Source organism: Camponotus floridanus, unplaced genomic scaffold (genome assembly GCF_003227725.1).
Source record: "Camponotus floridanus strain SB8 unplaced genomic scaffold, Cflo_v7.5 scaffold20, whole genome shotgun sequence".
In the NCBI taxonomy this organism is placed as follows: Eukaryota; Metazoa; Arthropoda; class Insecta; order Hymenoptera; family Formicidae; genus Camponotus; species Camponotus floridanus.
The window spans coordinates 1,039,274-1,066,029 of NW_020229326.1; the positions used below are offsets into that span (position 1 = coordinate 1,039,274).

General features: G+C 32.0%; 3 protein-coding genes and 1 long non-coding RNA gene across 7 annotated transcripts in view; 1 reads left to right on the forward strand and 3 right to left on the reverse strand.

The window, feature by feature from the left end:
• LOC105255199 (transcription factor CP2-like protein 1) overlaps positions 1-17,288 on the forward strand; it is a 19,472-nt gene extending 2,184 nt beyond the window's left edge. For 2 of the 4 annotated variants that reach the window (XM_020028686.2, XM_020028691.2), the window contains exons 3-12: positions 1,765-1,909; positions 4,476-4,556; positions 6,031-6,234; positions 6,637-6,781; positions 7,359-7,595; positions 7,820-8,068; positions 9,191-9,267; positions 15,902-16,151; positions 16,609-17,059; positions 17,142-17,288. In XM_020028686.2, the coding sequence (XP_019884245.2) occupies positions 1,765-1,909; positions 4,476-4,556; positions 6,031-6,234; positions 6,637-6,781; positions 7,359-7,595; positions 7,820-8,068; positions 9,191-9,267; positions 15,902-16,151; positions 16,609-17,059; positions 17,142-17,191 (1,889 nt within the window). In that variant the 3' untranslated portion in view covers positions 17,192-17,288. Of the gene's footprint in view, positions 1-1,070; positions 1,321-1,764; positions 1,910-4,475; positions 4,557-6,030; positions 6,235-6,636; positions 6,782-7,358; positions 7,596-7,819; positions 8,069-9,190; positions 9,268-15,901; positions 16,152-16,608; positions 17,060-17,141 lie in introns of those variants that run through there. The other 2 variants (XM_011264361.3, XM_020028690.2) reach the window with 2 other exon arrangements.
• Positions 3,167-4,457, reverse strand: LOC105255193. The gene is made up of 3 exons (XR_889510.3): positions 4,413-4,457; positions 3,812-4,066; positions 3,167-3,225 (listed from the first exon to the last, which is right to left on the reverse strand). It is a non-coding gene; the product is annotated as an uncharacterized LOC105255193 (long non-coding RNA).
• Positions 17,289-19,795: 2,507 nt separating the features above from the next.
• LOC105255226 lies at positions 19,796-20,812 on the reverse strand. Its single transcript, XM_011264386.3, has 2 exons — positions 20,388-20,812; positions 19,796-20,032 (listed from the first exon to the last, which is right to left on the reverse strand). The coding sequence occupies exons 1-2, from the start codon at positions 20,674-20,676 to the stop codon at positions 19,908-19,910; spliced, it is 414 nt and encodes a 137-aa protein (XP_011262688.1). The 5' UTR covers positions 20,677-20,812; the 3' UTR covers positions 19,796-19,907.
• Positions 20,813-22,561: 1,749 nt separating this feature from the next.
• On the reverse strand, positions 22,562-24,623 carry LOC105255234. Its single transcript, XM_011264399.3, has 3 exons — positions 24,281-24,623; positions 23,560-23,928; positions 22,562-23,222 (listed from the first exon to the last, which is right to left on the reverse strand). The coding sequence occupies exons 1-3, from the start codon at positions 24,558-24,560 to the stop codon at positions 22,654-22,656; spliced, it is 1,218 nt and encodes a 405-aa protein (XP_011262701.1). The 5' UTR covers positions 24,561-24,623; the 3' UTR covers positions 22,562-22,653.
• Positions 24,624-26,756: the final 2,133 nt, after the last annotated feature.

A 26,756-nucleotide genomic window follows, 5' to 3' on the forward strand; every position in this document is an offset into this window, starting at 1 on the left:
GTAAATCGGTAACTATGATAAATCACTAATTACAAATTCAATTATTATAAATTTTTTCAATCGATAATTAATTCAATGAAATTCATATAATTTTATACAATTTTTTTAGATTAGAAATTTTTTTTTAAATCTTACATTTATTTTACATCTATTATATAAAATTAAATAAATTTATTATAAAAATTTTTCAAATTAATATAATGATAGCAAAAAGTATAAAACTATATTTTTTTTAATATTTAACAAAAATAGATTTGGAGATATTAGATTTAATCTTAAATCTCACTTCCCAAAAAATATTTTCCATTGAAATATATTGTAAAAATATGTTGCTTGTAAATGTGCAATGGCGCAAAATCATCATTATTGTGTAGCTATTAACGTAGATATATCTTTTTAAAGGTCGTGACCAAACGACCTCTTATACACTGTCGTAGCCACGAGTAGTTTCATTTTATTGTCTAATGCGTTATAAATTTTATCTCTCATAAAAAACGTGTATATCATCTACACATATATTTCCAGTCAGTTTCAATTTTTTTAAGGGATTAAATTATTTTTAAGATAAATCCATTACCTGGCATAAATTATAAATATAAGCATAATATTAATTGATCTATACAATTCATGCGATAACGGTTTTCAAGTATTTGTGACTTATAATAATAACTTATAATAATAACCATTTTATTAGCGCAAAATTTTGATTATTTAGGAAAATTCGCATTTTAAGAATACAGGACGCTGTAAACCGGCTAAAACAATATTCGCAAAGTTTGATATCATTGTACTTGCCTTGATTAACGCTCAAGATCAACGATGGTGCGACGTGCAATTTCGAGTGACGTCGCTCTGAAGATCTCCTCAAGACTGATCGGCAAACTTCTACGCTCTATCTTCTTACATCCGACGCCTTTTCACCCACGTGGCTGATAACTCGAATACGCACATACACACACATATATGTATATACATATAATATACACGTAATGTATCATGCAGATTAGCTTGCTCTAAAAAAAAGGGAGAAAGAGAGAGAGAAGCCTGATACCAGTTCGTCATACTCGCGATACTTCGTGAAGGAGCATACACAAAGAGTTTTCGGTGGTGTAATCCTGCACGAGTGTGATCCTCACGACGGCTGAAATAGGATGAAGTGGTGTGATGTCGATAGATCCATGGTGTCGCTGTTGCAAAGTCGACGTTATCCCCTTGTCTCTACCAAGAATCGGCGTCGTCACATCGCTCAAGAAACGAAAGATATAAGACCGATCACGATGCATCATCAGCTTCATATCGGTTACAACGGTATTCAAGGCGGTACGATGTCTCGCGAAAAGAGTCTCACGTTATTTACGCTGATAGCCACGTATAGTTGCTTGAAAAAAAGCGATACGATGAGGAAAAAATAGATCATTAATCCTCTGTACGCTCTGAGACAACACACGATTTAAAACTTCTTTCTTATCTATCGATCTAAAACTTTGTGTATATTTTATTTTGCTAATTGTATATATTTTATTCTCTTTTGCAAATTTTTTTTCTTAAATATAAGCCGATATTATATACATAAAAATGCCTATTGATATTATAATACTTGTACAAGTCACAAAGGGAAATAAGAAGTAACAATTGTAATACATGTAATATCTAAAATTTTTCCATAACAGTTTATTATTTTTCATACGACACTAAAATAAAGGAAACAAGAAACTTGAAAACATTTTGAAAAAAATAAACTTATTGCGTTCACTCGATTTTCAGGATCTATCGGAAGCAATAGTTCTGGTCAAGGTTGGTCTACGCAAGTGGAGGAACTCGCGGAGCATCTCGCCGCTGATTTCGATGGATCCTTATCCGCTCTCGCAGCTTCTGATCTCGCAACAGCCGTCGCTTATACTAATGTGAGGTAAGATGTTTAAAATTTCCGGAAAAATACATGTCATCGACTTTTATATAAAAATGATCAAAATTACAATTGATTTTGATCAAAATTGCAATCTTGCACGAGAAAAAAGTCATAATTATTCGAAGAATGCATCATAGGTAAATGTAAAAAAAATAGTAGAAATCTATAGCAAGATGCTAGGTGACCTGTCTTATGGTGCCTCGGCGGCATAATCAACTTAATTCTCCGCCGATAGCGCACGTTTGTTGAGCTTGTGGTCGGTAGCGTAGGCTTCTGTCACGAGCGAGATTAAAATGTATGCGGAACAGCAACGTGAGTCGATTTAGAAATCCGGTTAAAACTGGCCACAGTTGTTGGCATTACGTCTCACCGGCGACACGCACGAGAAAATCAAACCGGTCTACCCCGACCACGAGTATCGCTGTATACGCACGTGCGCAAGTATACGCGAAGCACTTTAACGTGAACGAAAAAGGAGCGCAGTCGGTGAATTTCGTAAATTTTTCGTACTCTTTCATTTTTTTCTAAATAATTTTGATAAATATTATTTATAATTTTTGCAAATATTTCAGTAAATATTTATAATATAAATATTAAATAAGAAATAATTTTTAGATGCATATACACACGTATACACATAAATCCAACGTATAAATTATAAATTAACTTTTGATTAAATAATTATATTTATTTATTTTTACTTTAAAATAGCAAAATTGCGATTATAATCAATATCATATTTATACAAATAATTTTAGAACGATTAGACACGCGATCAAAAATGAGCATGCATGCGTATACCTTATCACAGTAATATATATGCGTATGATAAATTCATATTACGAAGAATGTCAAAAGTCCATCTGCTTACGTGTTCTTTTTAAAGATAAATAAGAAAATTAAAATTAAAATTTTCTAACACGAGATAAAGTCGCCTTTAACACGATGCAAATAATCAAGAACTTATTAATATTTTGCATCAATAATTCTGCAGCTTATGCAGTTAAATATCTTTATTATTTATGCGATATACAAAATTTTGCGATTCATAACGATTACAATTCTTGATCAGATAACTGACTCGTCGAGTCGCGTGCATTAGCTGATCGTATCTATAATACAATGACAAAAGTTTATAATACGACATGCGAAAAAAGAGAGGCGTGCACATCCGTCTATGAATGAAGATGCATATTTCGCGTTGTTCGATCCGGTAAGAAACCAGCACCAGGTGACGCATCAATTCATATGTGTACACAAAACCGGTTTATTCTGGGCGATACGTCGGTTTTTCCTAAGAATTTTAGCCGCATTACCTACAATCGTCGCAGAATTCGCCGTATTGTTCATTAAGTTGTCAGTAACAGTATCAATCATCTTATTATTTGGAACTAGGCGTTAAATATCATACGAATCGATATACGAATGGAATTGTCGGAAATAATACTCAAAGGTTCAAAGGAAATATAATATGTAATTATTTAACTAGTGTAGTTCTCTCTCTCTCTTTCAAATTATAATTGGAAATTTTTAATGCATATCATTTTTAGTATCATTTCAACAGAGAATCATAAAAATAGCGATAAACTCTTGTACATACATCACTATCATATATTTAAGGAAGTGAAGAAATATCAGTGATTAAATTTGGATGTACATATATATACTTTATCTTCCCTTTATCTTCCCATATATATACTTTATCTTCCCTTGTAAACAAAGTGATCTTTTAATCATAGATAAAGGAATGCACCAATATGTAAAATGTGGGTAAGTAATGCATTTACAGAAATTCCATTATTTTTAATTTATTCTTTCTCTTTGGTTAAATAAAAAACAAAATTTAATTCGTTCACACGATAAGAAAAATTAATAAGCAAAGAGTTGATCAAAAGTACTTACTTGCGTTGCGAACTTTTGCGAAATTTATGCGATCAGCTGCTCCAGTCACGTGAATATCAGTGAATTGTAAATAAATTTTGATGGTATTCTTGACATCACATTATCGCATTTTTTTCACACCGATTAAATTCGTTGCATATCAAACTAGTTCATTCCAGTTTCTGCTGACCTTATTGACTCACAGCCGTGTAGTGGTTCTCAAATTATTTTTTCCGTATCTCCTTATCCATTTTATTCGACGTATTGCGACTTAAGCTGATATTAATTGCTAATCTTTATATTATTACCAAAAGATAAATAAAAACTAATAAATAATATGTTTTTATTTTATATGCTATTTTTTAACAGAATTATACGCAAAAGAATCATATATTATAAATTTAATAAATTTTAAAAGAAAAGAAAAAATAAATAAAATCTCTTTAAATTTTTTGAAATTTTCTTAAGATACTTGAAATTCTAAATAATCATGAAAAGTACCATTTTAAGATTATTTTCAAATTTCGCTTATGAACGACTTAACGATCGTTATAACTTGTACAATAGATGTATGAAATTATTCCTGACGAATAATTTTTAAACAACGGCATATAATTCATACCTACTATGTCGAATAAGATTAAAGGAAAATTAATACAATCGAAAAATTATTATCTTCTTTCAGCGATGCCTTCCTCAATTTACCATCGCTGACAGTCTTTAAGCAGGAGGCGCCATCGCCTGAAAATCAACAAAATAATACCAAGTAAGTCAGAAATTTAGATTATTAAAATCATTCTTTTAGAGCTTTATTGATACTGTGCAGAAATTAATTATAATTATTCAAAATTTGGAATGTCCGATATTATCGCAATTCAATATAATTACAATTTTTTTTCGCTTTATTAATTTCCTAATTTTCACGCATTTTTACATCTCGCGCACACCGCTTGTTTTGTAATAATTGGTGCGAATAGCGTCCGCGAATGCGATTATTTTGATGACAGTAACTCAACGATATTGCTAGAATAATATAGACTACAATATGAAGATAATAATGTTTATATCTCTCGGGGTGACTCAGGGGTAACGGGGATAAAAAATATTCCGAACGGAATTTGCCAACGGCTCCCCTGCAAAGACATTGCTACAAAGATAAAGCTATATAGTTGCGCCCCCGCTTATCGAGAGAATAAGTCGCCTTCGCGCACTTGGGTAAAACTTCTTACTTTATTACGAGTATTTATCACGCGGCGCGCGTACTTACTCCGTAAAGTAGCAACCGATCAGCGTGCGTGATATGTCAATCGAAAATGTGAATCAAGAATTGATAGCCTGTTCTATGTGTGCGACATCTCCCTTCCAGGATTAACTGGGATTCACTATAAAGCATAAAAAAAATTAAACGGCGGAATAATGTGATACAGTTCCACAAGTGAAAAGAAGAAAAAAAAATTAGTTCTACGTGTGTATCAATTTTTAAACTTTAAATTTTTATCCCGGAATAGTATCCAGTTGAAATCAATGGATTTTCACACATTAAGTTTGTACGAAATATTTTTTTTCTTTTCTAAAAAGAAAAAGAAAACTATTTCTCATAAATCTGAATCATTATTCTGTTCGATGATTCATGTGGGATATTATTGTCCAAATTAAAATCACTATCTAACAGGAAGATCGATTCGAATAAACGAAAAAGCGGGGAGACTCGCCGAATCAGCGTTGTATAAATCGCGTGCAATTTATCGATGTAGAACGATGAAATCGAAAGGTCGATCCAGTGATCTCGTTATTCTTCGGATATAAATAAATTAAAAAATATATCTGGAGGCTCTCTGGAAATGTACAATCGAAAATAGCTGATTATAGATGAACTCATAGACACGCGTCATGGTGATTCTTTATTTATCGCGCTCCTGCGAGTGCAACGTTGAGATCGTGGCAAAGCGATTTACGTAACATGCGCGGGATATATAAGTGATAAGTGAAAACTGCTCGCGTAGACTCCTATTTGGGATTCAAACGAAAATTTCATCAGAATACGAGCGAGAATATCAGAATGAGAACGCCCGCGGATTTGAATGTCTCACCGTCACTTTTCTTTAACTTGTAGTGAGTGGTTTTAGTATTGACCATGGAACATTCCATATTCCTTTCTAGTACAGGAGACGATCGATCTCAATACGATATCAATATAGTTTTGATTCAAAATATTTACATACTTTATAATTTTATTACAGTTTAAATCACGTATCGCAAAGAACGATCACTACAGCGCCGCCCAACAATGGAAACGTCGGTTCTGTCGAAGCTGACAGCAACAACAATGGCCAAACCAGTCTTCATCAACTCTTATACTCTTCCAACGAGGAGTACCCGCCAACCTCAACCACCAATCACGTTTCTTCTTCCCAGCAGGGAAATGAATTGAATGAGGATTGCCGGTGAGCTTTTAAACGTTAATTTATTAGATAAGCAACAATATGTAGCAAAACTCTAACTCATCAATAATATTAATATAATTAATATAATATAATATACTATAATTATAATATTATATAATATAATTAATAATAATATTATATAATATAATTATATAAGTAATTATGTATAATTTTTACTATATATGTAGCTTTTAATCCTTGACAGAGGCAGCTAGTAGAGCTTTTGAGGCTTCCACTTAAATTCAGTTTAAGAAAAAAATCTGTCTGTGATATTATTTTAATATATAGTCATATTATTAATTTCTCCACATGCAATACAGCAAGAGAAAATATACCACTGTTCGATTTTTATATAATGAATTATATTGAAATGGAGTTGTATATCGCAAAGTTTTCCTTCAGTTTCCAGTACGTCTTAGCAGCCGCTACCAGCATCGCCACTAAAGTTAATGAAGAAACGCTGACGTATCTGAACCAAGGACAATCGTATGAGATCAAACTGAAAAAATTGGGTGATTTGTCTGCTTATCGCGGAAAGATTTTGAAGGTATTTGGTCACGTATTTAAAATACGGAACGCTCATTCGGACGCTTCTAATGTTTGGGTAGCGGCATCTTAAAAAACGCTTTGGTACTCCTCCACCCATGAGGTAAACGAGTGAGCTCATGCTGATGTCGATCCGGTGAATTTCATTGATTCCTTCGAAAAAAGATGACGAAATAATATTCATACATCTCAATTGGTGATCGAATTATAAAATTAGTCATTAAAAATATATTAATTTAGAATAATTATATAATATTTTTTTGGAAGCTATTATATAACTTTTTACAAGCATTGATATAATTACCGCTTGACTCTCGTTGACATCGAAACGCTGATAAATCATACAACATAGTAACCAGATGAATCCAATTACGACCAGTTAATGCTTGATTCTGCTGATAATTATGCAAATAAAAAAAGTTCTAACTCTTTCCTGGGAGAATGAAGTAAAAAACTGACCCGCACAATTATGGTAATTAAAATGTTGTATAATCTGACACGATCGGCATGAGATCACGGCGTATCCTCGACGTTCGAAAGATGTGAGTCGCCCAAACGGTGCTACAACGTCTCTGTAGGGATATCCGACCTTTCTGTTCCAGTCGACGATACGGATCTGCTTCCACGAGCGTCGACTGCAATATACAGAACGGGAACAGATGCTGGCCTGGCAACGCGCTAGACCGGGGGAAAGATTGCTAGAAGTGGATGTTCCTCTTAGCTACGGGATGGTGGACGTCTGTCAACCGTCGCCGTCTAACAACAGCGTAGAATTTATGTGGGATCCCACGAAAGAAGTTGGCGTTTATATTAAAGTACACTGATCTAATTAGACCTTTTTTAATTCTTAATAATTCGCATCAACACGCGTAATTGATTTTTCTTGTTTTACAACAATTATATGTATCTTATATAATTCAATGAAAGAAATTCTAAAAAAAAATTATAATGAAATTCTAAATTTAATTCAATAAATTTATTTCATGAATTCGTCTCCAGAATGTATGATGATAATTTAAAGAAGATTATTCGCGCATAGGTTAATTGTATAAGCACTGAATTTACACCGAAGAAGCACGGTGGGGAAAAAGGCGTTCCCTTTCGGATTCAAGTGGAGACCAGGTTGCCAAGGGGACCGCGTCTACATGCCGCCTCGTGCCAGGTAAAGGTCTTTAAATTGAAAGGAGCGGATCGCAAACACAAGCAGGATCGGGACAAGATATTGAGACGTCCTCTTCACGAACAGGACAAATATCAGCCCAGCTACGACTGCACCGTCCTCTCCGATGTAAGTTTTATCGAAGAACGTGTTTTTCAGAACAAATAGAAAAATACCGAAACACTGTAGAAATATATCTTAGAACTCTCTCTCTCTTTCTCTTTGTTTTTTTATAGAAAGATTTTAACTTTTACAAATTAAGACAAGAATAAAAGGCATTTACGAGCAATCACGAGATGTTAGGTGTGTTAATGTAAATTTAATATTTATTTATGTGAACGTTTCGGTTCTTTCTTTGAACACCATCTTCAACACAATATAAAATTTAAAAATTCTAACTAATACATCTATTATCGGTCGGTCATTACAGAATTATAAGAACAGTCAAAAAACTTAGTAAAAGCAATAAGTCCATTGCATGGCAATTTTTGAAATATTACAAAAACCTAATGCGTGTATATAACTTCAAAGCTCGAGTTTCAAACTAATTACGGTCTTGGTTTGTTGCTTCATCTTCAAACTTGTCCCTCGTTATTTAGCAAGGAAAGTTAATGATGTCCAGATCCTTGATAGTAATTGTTAAATAGAGCACTACATTCGATCAATCGAGCACAGATACAGTAAAATAATAAAAAATAAAAAATAAAATATATAATTTTAACGTACCAAAAACGCAAACACTGACACATTTATTACAACAAAGTTCTTAAGTATCGAGGCTGACAAACATTAATTTCGCATAGGTCGAGCTATTGTCTTATATACACAGAAACGTATGTTATTTATTATTGTGTTTTTTTGATAACTTGTCTATAGCTGTAACGTATATTTCGTTTAAATTCTCAGCATCCGTCTGCAAATTGTAGTATCTTGTTTTTTAATATGTAACATTTCTGAAACAATGCCATGCAATGGACTTATTGCTTTTACTGAGTTTTTTGACTGTTTTTATAATTCTGTAATGACCGACCGATAATAGATGCATTAGTTAGAATTTTTAAATTTTATATTGTGTTGAAGATGGTTCAAAGAAAGAACCGAAACGTTCACATAAATAAATATTAAATTTACATTAACACACCTAACATCTCGTGATTGCTCGTATGCCTTTTATTTTTGTCTTAATTTGTTGAAGTTTTCGACGAGCTGAGAAAAAAACTTGTAATTTTAACTTTTTCTTTTTTATTACAGATCCCTCTGGAGTCTTTATCATCCTCTAGCTTGCCGGCGCAAAACGATGGAAGTCCATACGCCTCCACAGATGCAATGTAAGTCGATTATTACAGTCATTCTTTTGCTAATACTTTTTTTTTAATCGTCGTTGCATTCCGAAGATAAAAGATAAAAAGATCGATGCCACATGTCACATGGTATGAAAAATTGTGACACTCGGAAAAAAACCGCATACGTAAAAGTAGTTTTAAATTTTAAATGATGCGGTGCCTATAAATTACTTAATATTATGATTGAACAGAGATGCAATATTAAAATAACATCTTGCGCAATAATATTCGTTTCCATCGTATTATGTTCGATTTTAACAAATTTATTGATTCATGCAAATTAATTTTACTTTATTTGGATATAAACGCAATAATCGTGCTTCATTTTTTTAAAAGTAGATATTTTTAATGAATGAATAAAAGATTCACAGTTTGACGTGTAGCAGATGTAAATGCTGAATGCATAAAATACATGATAAAATACACAATTCGTGGAATGTCTAGAGTTAAATATGGGCATTGTTGAAAAGGTATGATAATTAGAAAATCGTACTGCTGTTATAATTAGTTTTTTTAGTTTAACACAAAATTACATTTTTTACGTCAACAGCTTTTACGTCACTCTTTAATTCTTTTGTTTTTTACATTACTATTCCACAGCCCCTGTCTCCTGTATTGGGTTTGCAAAACATTGATATCTATTTTTAGCTTGTTATTTTTTTCTCCATTATTGCTAATATCAGGAACTTACAATTGAGAGATATAATACGATAACGTATTAACCCGAGATTTTCCGTATAAGATAAAGACAGTATTGCTTCATAAAAATATTTAACGTATGATAAAACGGTGTTTGTAAAAAGAAAAGATTAATCACCGCGAAATTCGTGCGTCATAAAACTTACAAAATTCACAATCGTTTACCCAACAATTAAGAATGTTTATAAAAGATTGCTGTATCGCCAGTTTCATTGCTATGGTTTAATACTTCGCTTCCGTACGTGACGCGGAACCAAACAAATAATAAAAAATAAACAAATAATAAAACCAAAAATAAATAATAACAAAAAATAAAAAATTTTTTCGCGAACAATTAATGTTCGAAAAAAAATTTACGCATTGCCATCCGCGTTTTTTAGGCTCTTATTGCTCGTTTCTTAATTATCATGTTGTTAAATACATACAGAGCCGTATTATTTATCAATTTATTTCAAACAAATAATAATTAGACAAAATTTAAATTAGAGGAAATTTAATCTTGTTCGTAATAATTTACAATATTGGATACAGGAAGTTCTAGATGCCTATTCAATATGTATGAATCCATTCGTTTTTGTGAACAACTCGTGGTCACTCGATTGACAGACTCCAAAAATAACGACGTGCAAAACAAATTGTAACTGACCGTATGATTACAAAATTAAACGGGAGCAATTGACTTTTTTCGTTTTTACTCCGGTGATAACTCATTTCACGATGTTGCCAATAGTTCAATCCATGTAACTTTTTTAATTTTTATCTCGATTTCGATTTTCGATTCGCGCCATAATAAGCAATCGTACAAGTCCTTGCGTCATGGTATTCGAATACCTGTTGCAGGACATAAATAGCAAAACACATTTCCGACATACTTGATTCGTCGGTATCTTCTGATAAATGTTTTTGCCTTTGCGAACTATTTATGTGCACGCTTGTTGCAACCGAGCGATCTACCAAGCAATCGCCACGACCTTGGATTATTGCGACGCACTTGGATGTAAATGCAGGTCCCGTGAAGTTGCTTGAATCAAAGAGAAATCGATTCTTCTTCTACTTATTGCCTTCGAGATGAATAAAAATAAATTTGTATTACGAATTTTTTTATTATTTTTTTATTTGTCTGGTAATATATGTTTGAAAAATATCAAATGAAAAAATATTAGTTAAACAAATAAGGAGAGTGAATAATTGTCGATCGAGAGAAATATATCTACCCCTTTTCTTATTTCGATTCTTTATCTCGTTACAAGACCGAAAATTGAAAGAGCAAAAACATATTGAAAAGCTATGATAGCGAAGTTTCTTTTTGTTTCCTGCGTTTTTACTCGTAATTATAAAAAATGAAGATCTACAATAATAAACTTATCTGTTTTTCTATTATTATTTATTATCTTTCGTTTCATTAAAGCAAGAAATATCTAAAAGAGAAACTCTAAAAAAAGGAAAAGGGAAAAGAAGGACATGTACTCTTAGTACAGGTGTACCAGAAACTGCGATGTTGTCAGACACTCTGCATGATACTGGTGGGGTTCATTCTAGTGAAGGATGATGGAAGTGGTAGTTAGACTTCGGTAAGAGTTTACTCGTCGGTGGTGGCAAAGGAGAAGCGAGGGGTGCGGAGGTAGATGCCGGGCATCGCCGCCGACAAACTGGCTCGAACTGGCGCGAGCCGGCGTCCCCGATGATCAACCTCTCGATGGAGGGGAAGTTGGGTGAACTAACATGAAGTGAGAAGGAGAAAGAAAATATTAGAGAGAGAGAGACATGGTGAAAGAGCGGCATGGTACATGCGAATAAATTCAGAACGTCGTACATTGCGTGTAGCCGCGTTGCTCCCGTCTCGATTCATTATCCCGGTGAATCTATTGGGACACACCCACGTCCTGAGATATCCAATATAAGTGTGTCGCATTGTTGAACGTCTTCTCGAATGACAACCGCTGCTAACGCGATCCACCGTTGAACACGTACGCGTGTGTTTTATGAGTAAACCGGTGACCGGCATTCTATTCGCGTAATCCGTTTGCGACATTTATCGATTGGCGTTGAAAATTTGTTACACGCAATTAATCGAAATCCGATCGATATTTCGGTGAAAGCGTGCAATCTTGAAGCGAACAAGCCAAGCATCATTCAGGAAGAAAGAGCTGAAGCTTACAGTTGCAAGGGGGGCAAGAAAACCGATATATCCGATATATTATTTCGAACCGGTAATCTTCAACTTCTCGAAACATTTCGGAGCAAGATGCAAAGCTATCAAAGAAACTATTGATCGGTTTCTTCAGTCATCTTGTTCTACTCGCGAATTATTTTTACTGCTCTGTCTGCGATATTTTCAAAGTGCTCCAATCTACAGAAGCAACTACTTATCTTAGATAAGACATTCGTGACGATTAATTAAAGCTGAAAAAAATGAATAGAACTCGCTCCTAGTGGAAAAATCTAGATTTTCATATATCGTGACTCTTGCATTCGTATCTTGAAACACAATTTGCGTAACGTGCACTCAGCTGAGAGGAAGAGAGTACGCCAGAGTTATTATTCAAGATAACTGAATTAATCTTAGTCCGGTATATTCCGGTACGCGACGAGTACATTCCGGTGCGAGGTGAGTTTCGACAGGAAACGGATCAATCGGGGGAACAGCGCGTCGGCTTGATTCTTGAGTCTGAGTCAGTTATATCTCGCGCTGTTGATGTATCCGACTCCGAATTACATCGAGGGCGACCTGATATTGCGCTGCCTCTTAAACAAATAACTACTTCCTACTGAGAGAAAAATTTAAAAACGCAATCAATTCATTAATCATGCAATAAAACCGTTGACGGAGTCATTTATAACAGATAGCTTATGACAGTTCGCGGTCGCGACTTTAACAAGAACCACGTGTGATGCACGAAGCGAACTTCTTCGAACGATAGTGCTCTTCGCGAAGACTCTTAAACAACGTGATCAATATATCGTGAGCAAGCACCGAACACCAGGAATGCCCTCGTCCGTCGTAGCAGCCAGTCTACTTTTGACAGAGTGTATTCAAGTGTCACACGCACTTTCAATTGCATTGATTGATCTATGCGCCGTGATAACGCGTGATATCCTGGCCATTTACGTGCTCCTATCGCGGCAGGATCATTTTCTCAGATGACGAGCAGCCCTGCCGCCGAAAAGCTGACAGGGCGGTTAAATTGAGTCTCGTAATCAGGACATGTCCTGCTCTCCCCGACTACTGGAAGGTATTGAAACAACTTCAATATGTTATTTTGAGAAAGAAAGTACAAGGGAAGTTCAGAAGAGATTTAGATAGAATAGAGATTTTCTTGGAGAAAAAGTATAAGTTGAGCTTCGTGCTTGAAGTTTAATTAGATTCGTGAAGTCCACGAATTAACCTTGAGAAGAAAAATTACAGCTGATTGTAACAATCACTTATTGCACGAAGAAGGCCAATGAAACTAATTGTGCAAGTCTGGCACTGGAGTAAATAAATTGATTCTAGGACTGGATTCATTTTACACTCGAAACATTCTACGCGCGTCTTCACGTTGTAACGATGGATGGAAGAGATTTATAATTTCGAAGAAGAGAATTTCCTGGAAATAGAGAAATATAGTGGATATATCTTACGCATCAGCAAGAACGAGGCGACAGAAGAGTGCACGTTTATGATACACATGTGGCATTGCAATTAGATCCGACGCGTCTCAAGAGGATAAACATCGTAGACTCGTCGATACAAAGTTCACTCCTTTATAGAGGTGCATCGAACAAGCAAGCGAAAGACGCAATTTCCAACAGCGAAGAAAGAAGTGCAAATGATTAATCAGTTTTTTGGACTTTGAATACACGCAAGACGATATTTCATTCTCCTGATCGCGAGATTGGGTCGCGAGTGATTATCGAGCGTTTGTTCGATCGCACTTGATTTCGATTTTGAAGAGGAAAGAAAGAAAAGTTGCGACATAACGATCACTTCTTGAGATTTCAATTCTGAAGAAGGAAAGACTTATCGCTTGCAAAGGTCATAATTTCGAGAATGCTCGCCGACAGACGAATGTCGCAGGCAACTAGCCGTATCCGGTTCGCAGCAGACCGATGCAATCCGACTGACTCGAACTGATCCTATCTGCCGGTCGAACCAGAGCTACTCTCTATTACCTAAAATCATCGAGCGTGGCGTTCAGTTATTGAATGGCGAACACCGCATGCATTACCGAAGATACGATAATCTGACTTCGCACAATTTCGAATACATGCGCGATGAAGACAGATGGTTATCGAGACGATTAGTTCACATAGATCGAACCGATCAAACGGATTCGGGAAGAGCATCTCGATAACATTGAGCACGAATGGATGGAAAGACGCTTGGGGAACAATCGGAGGTTCGAGCGTGCAGGTGTACGTTTATGAATGAGCGCGTGAAGAGTCGGAAGAAGGTCAAATCTTTTCAAGGAGAAAACGAACTCGCTATAGAGGATTCCTTTCGATCGTAACAAGCGAACTCATTCGACATGTCGAGGAATTATTGGGATCTGAGAAGTTGCTGGTCCATCAGACGACCGTGCTATCCACTCGATCAATTCGTCATGTGGTTTCTGGAGCACGAAGTGATCATTAGTGGTGGTCCGCCTCACGTCCAGGTCGTGGCCAAGTTCGTCCATGCTCTGTTGAATGCGCGGATGAAGAGAGGATATATTATGCGAGGAGGATTAGTCAGTCTGCAGATAAGGAAACGTCGCGACGTGAAGAGGATCAACGACTGCGGGAAAGTTAAGCTCGTAGTTCGTTTGAAGGGGCATTCTGTGTAAGAACACTTTGTAATGATTTCTTTCAAAAGGATATTAATAATTTCTCTTAGTTGCGATCGAAAGAGTAGAAATTTTGATTGATGGATTTAAATTTTGTAAATGCTAGAAAGATATTGATTTTTAAAAGGATATTACACGTGAAATATTAATTGAATTTTATTTCAAATTTCACGAATTTCTCAATATTTACCATTTTGTATCTTTATCTCATAAGTTGATAAAATTCCACTTAAATTACGTTTATATGATTGCTGCAATTTTTAAATTATATAGAATTTGTGCTTTCTAATATGAAGTTTATAGAATTACGCGTCATAATTATCAAAGTTATTCGAGTTCGATAATATCAAATATTTGCAATATTTAACATGTGCATAGATATAAAAATTTGATCGCGAGATTGTAAATTTCTTCGTTTTAAATGATCATCAGGAATCATTCTTGTTTTAAAATGTAATAAGTATAAATGCAATAAGTATACATTATATTGGACACGTTGTGTTCATTGATTATCCATCCACACATTGTTTCCATCAACTTAAGACTTAATGTGTCGAATATTTATTCTTTTTCGAGCATTTTTTTGTATTTTATTTTTCAGATCAATTTCGAATTCATTATAAGTGAAATTGAATGTGTTGCGGGACACGCGTCTGATGCGACTCGTACTGCGTATTTTTTTCATAAAAATATTCAGCTAAACGTATAACTGTCAGCCGTCGACGATTTATGTCTCGTCTTTACGATTAATAAGGCAGATAATCAGCTAACAACTCGCCAACATTTTGCAACACACCATAGTAAACGAATTCACGCGCGACAGAGTCTAATGTATTTTTATGTGTGCGGGAAAAATTGTCATTTGCCAAGAATCAACGTGAAAAAAAATAATTACAATTATACAATTATTAATCAGCGCAAATAACGAACGCGACGAATTTATGTCTACATTTGTATAACAAAATTTTTATATTTTCAGATTTTTAAGACATTTATTAATAGATAATAATTAATAGATTAATTATATATATATTTATATATTATATAAATTAATAGATCATAGATAATAATGTATATGTTAATATATATTAATGTACGTTGTTTCTTTTTTCAAGTTCGCCGCAAACACGTTCGACCATCACCAATTCCTCCCCGGTAGTGGCACCATTGGCACTTTCAGTTTCTAATTCCGGTATCGTACCGTTGGTTCCCGCTTCGGATGCCGTGAAGGAAAACGTGGGAACGGCGCCAGCCTTGCCATCGCCTGCGGCCATATTGCCGGATCAAACTTGTATTGAAGCCGATGTTAATTTGACTGCACACAAAGCTACTTCTCCGCAACAATTAATCGAGTCTATGAGAACAGTAAAGATCTTTATTATAAAATATTGTTCTAAAATAAGCTGATCCTTCTGCAAAATATGCTGAAAATCCATGTGTTTTATTTCTTAAGTTTTCATGCCGCGATTTAAGAAAAATCAAAGAAACGGAAAATATTTTATGAGAAATCAATGCAAAAAGGGGAGGCTTGTTTGGAACCAAGAAAATTTGGTAAAACACGCAATATCATCTGCAATTTTCTTGATCCCAAATAAGCCATTTCTTTTTGTATTGATTTATCATACAATTACACGTAGATTTATTTATTTTATTATTTTATTTGATGTATAATTGTTTAATATTTTATGAGATTTTTTTTATTTATTTCATTTTGTCCAATTGAATTTTCCCATAATCTGAAGCTGAAAAAACAATCGAATAAAATTATTCACGTCACTTTAACTTTATATATTATGTAATCATTTTATCTTAAATCTTACAGAGCACCCCGTGTTTTACCGAGTTACCACCGGATGCCAACGCCACGCAGACAACTGCTTGGCTTCGTGCGAGTCGATTCAATGCGTTCGAGTCGACATTCGCAAGCTTTTCCGCATCTGACATTCTGCGTCTGTCCCGGGAAGATCTCATCCAGATCTGCGGAGTAGCAGATGGTATTCGATTGTTCAACACGCTGCACTCCAAAGCGCCAGCTCCGAAGCTCACCCTCTATTTCTCGTTGGAGGGCAATGGCTCGCTCTGGAGAGTCACCTATCTCGACAATCTCACGAGCGTCGCGTTAACGAATAAACTGCTCAACACTCTAAACTTATCGCACGATCGACTACACTCGATATTGTTCCTAGGACCACAGGGTATACATGTGATGGTCACCGACGAGTTGGTAGCGAATATGAAGGATGAGAGTATGTATCTCGTCGAAATGATCAAAGGTAACTGCTCACTTTATATTTACGATTTTGACAATTGAAATTAATATATTTTTTGAATTAATACAATATATGCTTCTTTTAGATCCGGCCAGCGAGCGTTATAAATTACTGATAAAGTCGAAAACTATTTGAACAATTTTTGAAATTTTATAAAGATATAAGTAAAAACTTTTTAATAAGATAAATATATTATTTGACAAACATATGCAAAAAAATAAATATAACTTGTAAAAAGATAAAAATCTAATATATTTGAATATAATAGATTTGGAAGTTTTAAAATTCTAATATAATATAAAATAAATTCTGTAATGTACATATTGTATATTTATAATACAAATAATCGAAAAAGAATATAAACTAAAATATTACAAAAAAGGATGTAACTTATATATTTGGAAAATTGTATTTTGAAATTATTTGTATTTTAAAGTGTGTACAAATTTTATCAATGATTATGATATTATATGTATTTTATCTCGATTTTATTAATTATTTTGATGTCTATTTGAATATCAAGCTATATTTATAACATAATTGAGACATATATGAAAATTTATTCTAATCCCTCTTTTTAAGTAAACATGTATTAATAATGATTACTGCTATTGTAATATTGCTGTTATATATTTAAAATGCAGTGTACTCGATCTTTCGGGTGTTCGATCACGATGATTATACATGAATCGTGCTGAATTCAAATATATTCGATAATTTTGGGTAACTCTTAATTTCAAATTTTTAAATAAAAAAGAAAATTATAAGATATCGTACTTTATACTTTCTTTAAGAAATTATGAATTTTTTTCTTTAAAGAATGATGTATTATTTCATTTATTATATAATTACATATCTTAGACGCGTATTACTTCAACGATAGCGAGAGGTAGACATAAGTATGAAGACTTTGTGCAATCGTAGGTTGTACTGAATATTCTGAGATTATAATTATTATGAGTACATAAATTATATCTTTCGGACGAATGCAAAGACGTCGAGCATTGATTTCGATTTCTAGGCCACATAGGATTGACGGTCAAGTTGAAAAAAGTATTTAATGCACATACTTATATGCATATATCTACCAGAATTGAGTAAGAAACGAAAGGACAAAGAAAGATTAAAAATACGAAAGATTGTGTGTATCATTATTCTTAATACAATTTATGAAAATATTCGATATACTAAAAATAAATGTAAAATCTTAATATTGTATATAGTTATTATACTACGATTATATATTCATTGATTTAATAATTTGTTTTTAAGTATAGATATTTGTAGTAATTTTGTTGTTTCTATAAATTGTTCTAAGATTGTTATTAACATAGAAGAAAATAATGTTATATATTATTATAAAAAATTAATAATAACCATCAAAGAAAAATGATTTATATTATAAAATATGCTTAAGAGAAACAATTTTCCAGTGCCTTAATTAATGTGCCGATAAACACGTATTTATTCAATAAGTGTTTACAATAACAAATAGATATAGAGAATTATAGTGAAAGAAAAATATTTTCTCATATTTTCTTATATAATGCGAATATTACAGTAAGGGAAAAGATGATTCTTTTATATTAATATTTGTGAGATTATATGACATTTTTGAAAATTTTATAAAATATATGATGTTTAAAGTAATTACTATATTTTGCAATAATTAATTTTATATGCAAATATCAATGCAATTTATTATAGAATTGTTGTTGCCTGTTAAATAATGCATTAAGAATGTATTGGGAAAGGTAATTATATATTTTCATATAGAAAATGGAATAATAACATAATTTACATGTATTTACACAAGTATGAAAAATACTTGATGAAAAGTAGATTAAATAATTATTAAAGTTATCTAACAAGTAATATAATTTTTACTGCTAAGAATTGCACTTGTAATCGTTAGGAATGCTCACTACAAATCTAATCGTTTAATATGTTAGGTTAAGTTAATATGTATGTCAATTATGAAAAATTTAATTATATTGTACCATAAATATAATTAAGAATAAAAAGTTATCTGTATTATTTGATTACATATGTTTATTTTTTCTATTATAGTTTGTAATATTTACGTGTTGATATTCTGAGAAACAGAAATATATCTTTTTCTCTCTCTCCAATATGTTAATTGTTGTATACTTCATAAGTCAACGAGAAATGATGTGATAAATTAAATATATAAAAAATGGGTTTAAACATGGGGGATACTACGAATGTTGTTGTTGATACGCAATTGTTTATTATATATAAGTAAATATTTAATTACTTATAATGCCATTTTTTATATATTAAATTTAAAATTTCGAATCTGTTATCATTAATGTTTTGATGTAATAAATGTTTTTTGATGGCAATCCTTAATATTTTTTGCACTATGTTCCATGTTACTTTAATTACGATTAATTTACTATCATATCAAAAAATTTACGATACATAATTAAGAATTAAAATAAGCTATAAAAAAAGTATTTGGATCTCTTTATCAATCAGTACTATTATAAAATAAAATTATGGAATGTGTATAATGGAATGATGTATAATGGATATATATCATATATAAATCGTACATTTTATAATATATATATAATTTTTATATATATACATTGCAATATATATCTTATTTTTATGTATTATTATATGCTGAAATATGAACATTTAATGATATACTATAATATTTAATAAAAAAAAAAATATATATATATATATAGAATATTACAACACATATATTAAATATGTGTATGATGAACATTATATGCATCTTGAATTCATTAAGAACCTGCTTCAATTTCGTCAACAAATTTCTTCTCCAAAATATAAGATTAATTGTATCTTATATTGTCTACTCCTCCTTTTTCTTCGCACTTTGTAATTTCGCTTCCGCTTTTTGTTGTTTGAGTTTTTTCTTCTGTATATAACGCTGTTTTTGTTTCCATATACAGCGATACACTCCGCGGACACCCATAACTATGAAACAGGAAATAATTACAATTAAATTATAATTACATTACAATTAAATCATTGCAAGAAAAATAAGCATTTGAAAAAAAAATAAATAATGTCTAATAAAATTTCTATTATGGAAAAATTTTTCCGAAGAGTCAGTAGAAGATGGGACAATAATCCGAAAAGATATTGAATATAATATAATTATGTATATATAATATAATTATGCAGTCGATAGTGTGATAGATTTTATTTTATATTCTCGGTATGTTATATTACTAGAAAAAAGTTATATGTATATCTATTATTAATATAACGTCATAAATATCGCATTATTATTAAATATTTATAAAGTCATTTCCAGAAGATATCGTACCGAGCAGAAATGTCACGCACGATGTCGCCAAAATGAATGGAAAGTAAGCTTGACATAACACGAGCCATGAGGGAGAAATCGCTTTCTGAGGTATTGTTTCAGGTACTTTTTGCAGCGTCTTCGTCAACGTGTCAACGGCCTGCTTTTGGAACTTCTCCTTATCCTCGTCGTTCAGCTCTTTGTACTTGTTGATTAAGTTCAATAACTTCTTTTGCACGTTCTCCCGTATGGTGTCATCCTTGAACTGTATATGTACTTCTTCCATACCGGCTTCTTCCATATCTTCCATATTGGATGCAACGAAACGAGAAAATTCCAATACTAAAGAATAAAGCCCGTACAAGTGCAAAGTTAGACTGATGGAATAAGGATCAGATTCAACGGTCGAGTGGACTCGATTAGATAACGTATCTATGGCGAGGTATGATGCGAGTTCTATTGATGGAGCGATCTCGCTTAGCGAATCATCGTTTGTGCCCACTCGACAGAAAAAAAATATTATTGCCTTTCAAATTTACAAAACGATATTGTACTTTTTGTATCATCAGCGTCGTCAGATTGATTAACATTGAATGCCGATCTGTATAAAAGTGAGCTATCAAGGACATGGTAATTGTTATTAATTCAATATTTACCGAACAGGAGTGCAAATGTAAATCGGCAAAAATAATACCATCTTTTCGACAGGCAATTACGCTTGGCGAATCGAAAGAGCAATCTCCTCCTGGCGCCGCGATTGTATTGGAGAAACTGAACAAACAGTATGCTCTTGGTTAAATGAGTGGTTAAATATAACTTTACCAAATTTAATACCATTTCTTGCGAATTTATTTAATTATATGATCAACATGTCAAAATGTATCAAAATTTTACTTGTCGCGCGATATAATAACAAGCAATTTCATAATATTTAAATTAATATTTTAAAGAATTTTGATATTTATTGAAAGAATTTTTAAAACAGTATAAAAAATACAGAAATAATAAAAAAAGAGAAAGAGAATAAGTTCGCTCCAGCTAAATAAATTATAAATTTTGTAAGTTTATCAATATATACTTATTAATGTTTTAATTTAAATATTTTCGCAACAGTCAGAAAAAAAGTTTTTATGTAGAATAAAGTATTTAAAATAATACAAATATAACAAATAATTTATTGTAATGCTAAATATTAATTTTATAATAAATTATAATTTTAGATAAGAATTTTGTTTTAATTAGTACTTTTCGTGTGCTAAAAAGTGATTAAATATGTAACAAATATATTTTATATAAAATATCTTTTTCTTTTACAATATATTTTTAAAATATTAATTCAATCAATATTTTAAAATGCATTAATATTTTTAAATCGTTCATTTTCATCATTTTCATAAAGATTAATTTCTTACCTATGTGAAGATAATGTAATATATAATTAGCAAAAATAAACTTTCATTTTAAAAATAAAAATATTAGAAATTTTCTGTATATATACACACATTAGCGAAGTGGTCCTCAAAAAAGATTTTATAGAATATTTTAGAAGATTTTGAGATTTGAAAGATAACTAGAAGATAATTAGAATATATATGTATGTTAATATTGCAAGGAAATTAAAATCAATACAATTTTATGATGTTGACTGTGTGCTTAAAAGAAAAATGTATTAAACCAAAATCAAAGGATAATATAACTTCTTTATACTTATACTTCTTTCGCAGTCATATAATTTGTTGTTTACATATTTTGTATCGTAAATTATATTCATTTAAATACAGAATCAAAAGGATTTTGTGTGATCATCTTAAATAATATTGCTCAATTAATATTAATATTACATGTAGAAATATATACAAAAATAATTAATTACAATAAATAATAATTAGTAATATATCACATAGTAATTATGTAATAATATATTTTTTATAAACTGGTACGAAGAAGTGAATTATTACATGTCAAAGTATATAATTAAATGTATCTTTATATTATGAATATATTGGCATATCAACAAAATTTGATTGCATCTGACATGCATAAAAATATGCATGGAAAAAAGTTTTATTAGATTTATCAAATAAATCTTTAACATAATTGGGAAATACTAATAATGTTTAATTATAGATTTATACAAAAAAAATTTAAATATACATTCTAAATAAATACCAAATATATAAATGTAGCGAGGCTACATGTAAACGATGCGTTTGCGTGTTTTATTTCATTATATATATGAAAATATTCTCACTATGTTTACGAATAACAAGATACAGAAGACAATTTTTCAAAAACTATCTCTAACATTGTCGAGTTTGCGTTTCTGACAAAATTCAGAAAAGGACATTCGTTTACCATCTCGACCGCCAGTTTCGAATTCGACATCCATCTCATCATCTACGTCGTAGACGGTTGTTGTTTCATTTAGTGTATTCATAGATTTCAACGTTACTGTTCTTTTTTTCTGTTTTTTCTTATTTCTCTTGCGAGTCTTCGTTTGACGTACTTTAGTTTCTTCTTTCGGATAATATGTTACATTTGTTATCCATTTTTTTGTTTCTCTGGTCGAGTATCCTCGAATGCAAACCGATCCTGGTAAATGTGGAGGGCTTTCAAACTTTGGAGGAATATCAGGATGTTTGTGCAGAAAATCCGACTGTTTGTATATTACTTGTGCGGAGCACGATGCTAAATATTCAGGCATTTCTTTGTGATTTTTGTTGACAAACTCCTGCCAAAGCAAATCACTCATTGAGAAGCAAGGTGGAGAATATGTAGCATTCCAATAAATTCCTAATAAATTTTGCGATTGTTTTTCCTTAGGACTTTTATATGTTTTCGCGTTGTTCAGACGATCTAAAATTGTAATATATCTCAATGAATAAATTTGCAAAAAATGTTATCACAAAAGAAAGATATAATTACATTTAACCTAATTATTAATTGATTATAAGTAAAATACGTTCGTAAAACATATCACATAAAAGTAAAACAAATAATCTGAGCAACGAAAAAATTAAAATAAGAATATTGAATAAGAGGCGTTATCGAGAAAACATCAAATTAAAATTTGAGAAAAAATACTTATTGAATATGATTATTAAAAAATCTCAGTTATTATATTCAATTATATTCTATTCAATTATATTCAATTATATTCTAAGAAATCTTATACTTTATTCAAAATATATACTGAGTTTTATTTCATTTTTGTTCATTTCCTCTGGATCCTCTGGTATTTTGGATGATATATTTGCCGGTAGCAATTTATCATGTTGTTCGATGTCATAGAGAAATCTTCTACTCGAACGTAAAATCGATGAGTAGCGCAAAGGAGATTGACACATGATTGGTGCATCCCGAATTTTCTCCGGCGTACACGGATCATCAAATAAATTTATACAAGCATCGTCCTCTTCCTCCAGGATGTCTTCTCTTGAAACTTCCTCTTCCGATTGAGTACTCCATTCGGTAGTCGTTATTTGTTCAGTGTCATTTAATTGAATAGGCCTTCTTTTGTTTGGTATTCCCTTATTTTTCTTTCTTTTTTTTATTCTTTTCCCTGTCACATTAAAATTAAGTTAGTTATGCGACTTATAAATATTTCCTAATATAATTTTTACTTTAATATGATTCGCGAATTTTATATTTTTATGAACTAACTTTATATATTACATTTTTATTTTTTTCATTTTTATTTATATTACATTATTATTTTAATTATATATTACATTTTTTCTAATTTCAACAAAGATATAAATCATATTTCTGACTATATAATTTGTCATTATAACAGTAATATTAAAAAGTTCAATCAATTAAAGATTTCGTTAATTTTTTATGGAAAAATAGAATTTGTTCATAATGAGAAGAATTTATAAAAATATAATTACGCCTACGTAATAAATCCTTACTTGCTCTCTGCGACTGTAATCCGTCTTCGATCCTGTCTCCGCTTAAGGAAGAAGCCGTGCCGATTTGAGATAAAGATATAGTATAATTTCTTGCGGGTACATCATCGATTGGCGTACTTGCGAATATACCATCTCTGGTAACAGTATGATATTCTCGATCAGATGAACTAGACATATTGTTATTCGCTCTCGTCGTTTGAAATTTATATTTTTCACACTTAATACTATCTCCAATAAGTGCGTAGAATTGGAGATCCAGTCGGTGTTTAAGCGTAAACATGAATGAGTAACCTTTCGGAAATCTTTCCCTCAGTCTTTCCCTCACTTTTCACACTTGTATGTATACAAAGTCTACTATAATGTCTTCTCCAAATTCGCGGCAAATGCGCAACTTGCAAAAAAAAGTGTATAACAACGATATGAATCAACGATATATGTGTGTATATTCAAGATAAAACATAATATATATTTTAAAAAATAAAATCTAAGATCATACTTTAAATATATTGATATTTAAGAAATGTCTTTACTTTACTAATATTTATTCGTTAAATATTTATATATCTAAATATTATATATATAAATATTAATCGAACGAATGCATTTCGATTCATCTTTTCGTTTGGTATATATAAATATTTAATTCACTATTCGATTGATTTCGTTCCGACTCGCTTTTTTATTCGATATATATAAATATTACACTTAACTGTGAGTCCAAAAAGTAGATTTCGGATATTCACTATAAGTCAGCCGCTCCTCGGGCGATCGGGACGAAATTTAAACGGTAGAGCCGCGAAATGGTGTTGAATTTTATGCAAAAAGAACGAAGTCGCTATTGCGTCCGGAAGTCGAGATATAAATTGGCCGTTTTTCGTCTGCGCGCGGACAGTCGAAATCGTGCACGACGCCACGCATGTTGCCTGCCTCTCTCGCGCGATATTCACTGTAACGCGGCGAGTAAAATGGCAAGCCGAATGCAATCGTTCGATTAATTCGTCAAATATTTATATATACTGAACGAAAAAATGAACCAGAATGTAATCGTTCGATTAATTGATTAAATACTTATATATATCGAACGAAAAGATGAATCGGAATGCAATCGTTCGATTAATTAATTAAATATTTATATATATCGAATAAAATGCGAGTCGAAATGGAATCAGTCGAATAGTGAATTAAATATTTATATATACCAAACGAAAAGATAAATCGGAATGCATTCGTTCGATTAATTCGTCAAATATTTATATATATAAACACATGTCCGCTCAGCTGTAATTGCGTGCTGCTGACGTATGCAGTCTGGTAACAGCGTGTGAGAGCTAATATGTTTTAATAAAAATCTTGTGTTTGCGTAGTAAATTAACAGAGAAAATGAAGTGTACTTTGCAGGAATATACAAATATGATTGTGGCATACGAACTAGCGGGAGAAAATACATATCGTGCGGCCGCAATTTACATGAAATTATTTCTCGGGCGTGCACGAAAACCAAGTGGCCGTACAATTTTACGTGTTGTGCAATAATTATGTGAAACTGGGTATCGTGCATAATATCGGGATAACCGATCCAGCAGTGCGCCTTCGTGTACGAGATGAAGAAAGGATTCTTGAAGCATTTTATCATCTTATCATTATCAACGTGTGCAATACATTTTATCGAGGGATTTTCAATCACGGATCAATTTTTGTAAAGGTACTGTCACCATTAATTTTTTACATTTACGATATATTCAGCGTATAGTAATGGCATTTTGAATAATTTTCAAATTGAGAGTGGAATAGACCTATGGGGGAAACCACTATAAAAAATGCGCACCATGCTATCTACCGCAAGGTGGTGTGGAAATGATAGCGCATCATTTTCTCGCCACTAAAAGGACGGGTCATTTTTCGGCGCGGTATTGCGATATATCGCAAACCACCATCCGCGCGCTACTTACGCAGATTGGCCGATCTTCTTTATTATTTCGTTAATTATTGCGACAATCCCAAAACAATACAGGTCATTCCTTCTTAATTTGAGCCAGTCTACTTCTTTATTTTGTTAAGGTCGAAAATTGACGAATACCCTGTATACATTATGATTCCATCCACCGATGGAATGTTCCATATATACAATCTACGTTTATCTACGTTTGCGATATACTGAGTACATACTCAGGATCTATCTGTGCTGTATGAGTTATAAAATATACATTAACATGAAATATTAAGTAATGGAAGTATTTTAATTTATTGATTAAAATTGATTATTTATTAAACAATTTATCACGGAGCTAATTATTTGAATTTATTCGATTCTTTTACCGCGCCTTTCCGAAGTCAAATTCTATAATATTTAGTTTTGCATTTTAAAAGATTGACTTATAGCGAGCTAAATAAATAAATAAATAAATGATGTTGAAAAGAAAAAGAAGATAAATAAATAAATAAATAATAGTGTGAAAAGAGAGAACATACTAATGTC